The 1,553-nt window shown below is 47.4% G+C and overlaps 1 protein-coding gene across 1 annotated transcript; it reads left to right on the top strand.

Annotated features, from left to right (window-relative positions):
- Positions 1-394: 394 nt before the first annotated feature.
- LOC123362390 (olfactory receptor 52D1-like) lies at positions 395-1,345 on the top strand. The gene has a single exon (XM_045002735.1). It carries the CDS (start codon positions 395-397, stop codon positions 1,343-1,345), a length of 951 nt encoding a protein of 316 aa, XP_044858670.1.
- The last annotated feature ends 208 nt before the right edge of the window (positions 1,346-1,553 follow it).

Genomic DNA, 1,553 nt, shown 5'->3' with positions numbered 1-1,553 from the left:
ACTGTGAGCAGGGTTTCTCAGAGCTGTGTACTGTGATGCCCAGGTCCCTGTCCTGAGTTCATACAGTTAAGTTAGAACCCCATAAGCTGTTTGAGGAGTTCAAGATTTTCCCTCCTGTTATTGACATCGAAGTTCATCTGCCATCATGGTGCCCATTCACCTGGCTTTCTGAGTTCCCTCTGAGGACTTCTCTGGATTTGACTATGACCTAAATAATCCTGAGCCATCTGCAAATACTGCCACCTCACTGCTTACCTCCCTTTCTAGATTGGTAATAACTATAAAATATTTACCATAGTATTTGTTATAAAGTGTGTAACTCCACTCACTGTGCTTCTCTCCCTTCACAGGCATCGTGAGCATTTCTGAGACCTCTTGATGCACCAACCACTTCATGGCAGGTTTCAACCTCACCCCCTCTGACCCTTCAACATTTATCCTAATGGGCATCCCTGGCCTGGAAGCTGCCCACATCTGGATTTCCATCCCTTTCGCTATGTTCTACTTTATCAGCCTGTTGGGAAATTTCACAGTTCTGTATGTTGTAGGCAAAGAGCAGACCCTGCAGAAGCCGATGTACCTGCTGCTCTGCATGCTGGCGCTCACAGACATCGCCACGCCTACCTTCATCGTGCCGAAAGCCCTGTGTATATTTTGGTTCAATTTAAAAAGCATTACTGTGGGTGGCTGCCTCACCCAGTCATTCTTCCTTCACACGGTTTCTGCTACGCGGTCAGCCGTCCTTGTGACAATGGCCTTCGATCGCTATGTTGCCATATGTAACCCTCTGAGATACACCACCATCCTCACCAATGCACAAATAGCTAAGCTAGGGCTAGTGGGTTTGACAAGAGCTGTTCTCTGCATCCTGCCCCTGCCCCTGCTCTTACACAGGCAGCCATTCTGTGGCAACCACATTATCCCTCACACGTACTGCGAGCACATAGCTGTGGCGAAGATATCATGTGGGGACATCACATTTAACAGGATATATGGTTTGGTGATAGCATTTGTACTCATCGGGTTAGACCTGACGCTCATTGCCCTGTCCTACGGTCTGATCATCAGGGCCGTCTTCAGAATCTCCTCCAAGCAAGCCCACCAGAAAGCCCTCAACACCTGCACAGCCCACATCTGTGTGATACTGATTTCTTATACTGCCGGCCTCTTCACCATTCTGAATCACCGGTTCGGTCAGGGCACTGTTCCCCATGTTCACATCATCTTGGCCAACCTCTATCTCCTCATCCCCCCCATGCTCAACCCTATCATTTATGGGGTCAAAAACAAAGAATTTCGTGATATAGTGGGCAAATACATCTGGGTGATCATCTGGGGCCACTGACTTTAAACCTGTATGACAAGAGGGGGAAAGGATATCTCGTCGTTAATAAAGGGTGCTCTGTACCCGTGGATTTTCTACTATTAGTGTTGCCGAAGCATGCAGTTTTAAACCAGAAGAAATGACAGTTTGTGTGAGAAACACAGAAAATCTGGAACTAAAAAATGATTTCTAGGATTTGTTGATGCTTTGAGAGAGGGGATGCTGGCGC

This window comes from Mauremys mutica, chromosome 1, assembly GCF_020497125.1.
Source record: "Mauremys mutica isolate MM-2020 ecotype Southern chromosome 1, ASM2049712v1, whole genome shotgun sequence".
NCBI lineage: Eukaryota > Metazoa > Chordata > Testudines > Geoemydidae > Mauremys > Mauremys mutica.
Note: the sequence above shows the minus strand (reverse complement) of the source record. Positions and strands in the feature narration are given on the sequence as shown.

Excerpts from the sequence above, each read along its gene's own strand:
- LOC123362390 (XM_045002735.1), top strand. The coding sequence starts at position 395 with ATGGCAGGTTTCAACCTCACCCCCTCTGACCCTTCAACATTTATCCTA.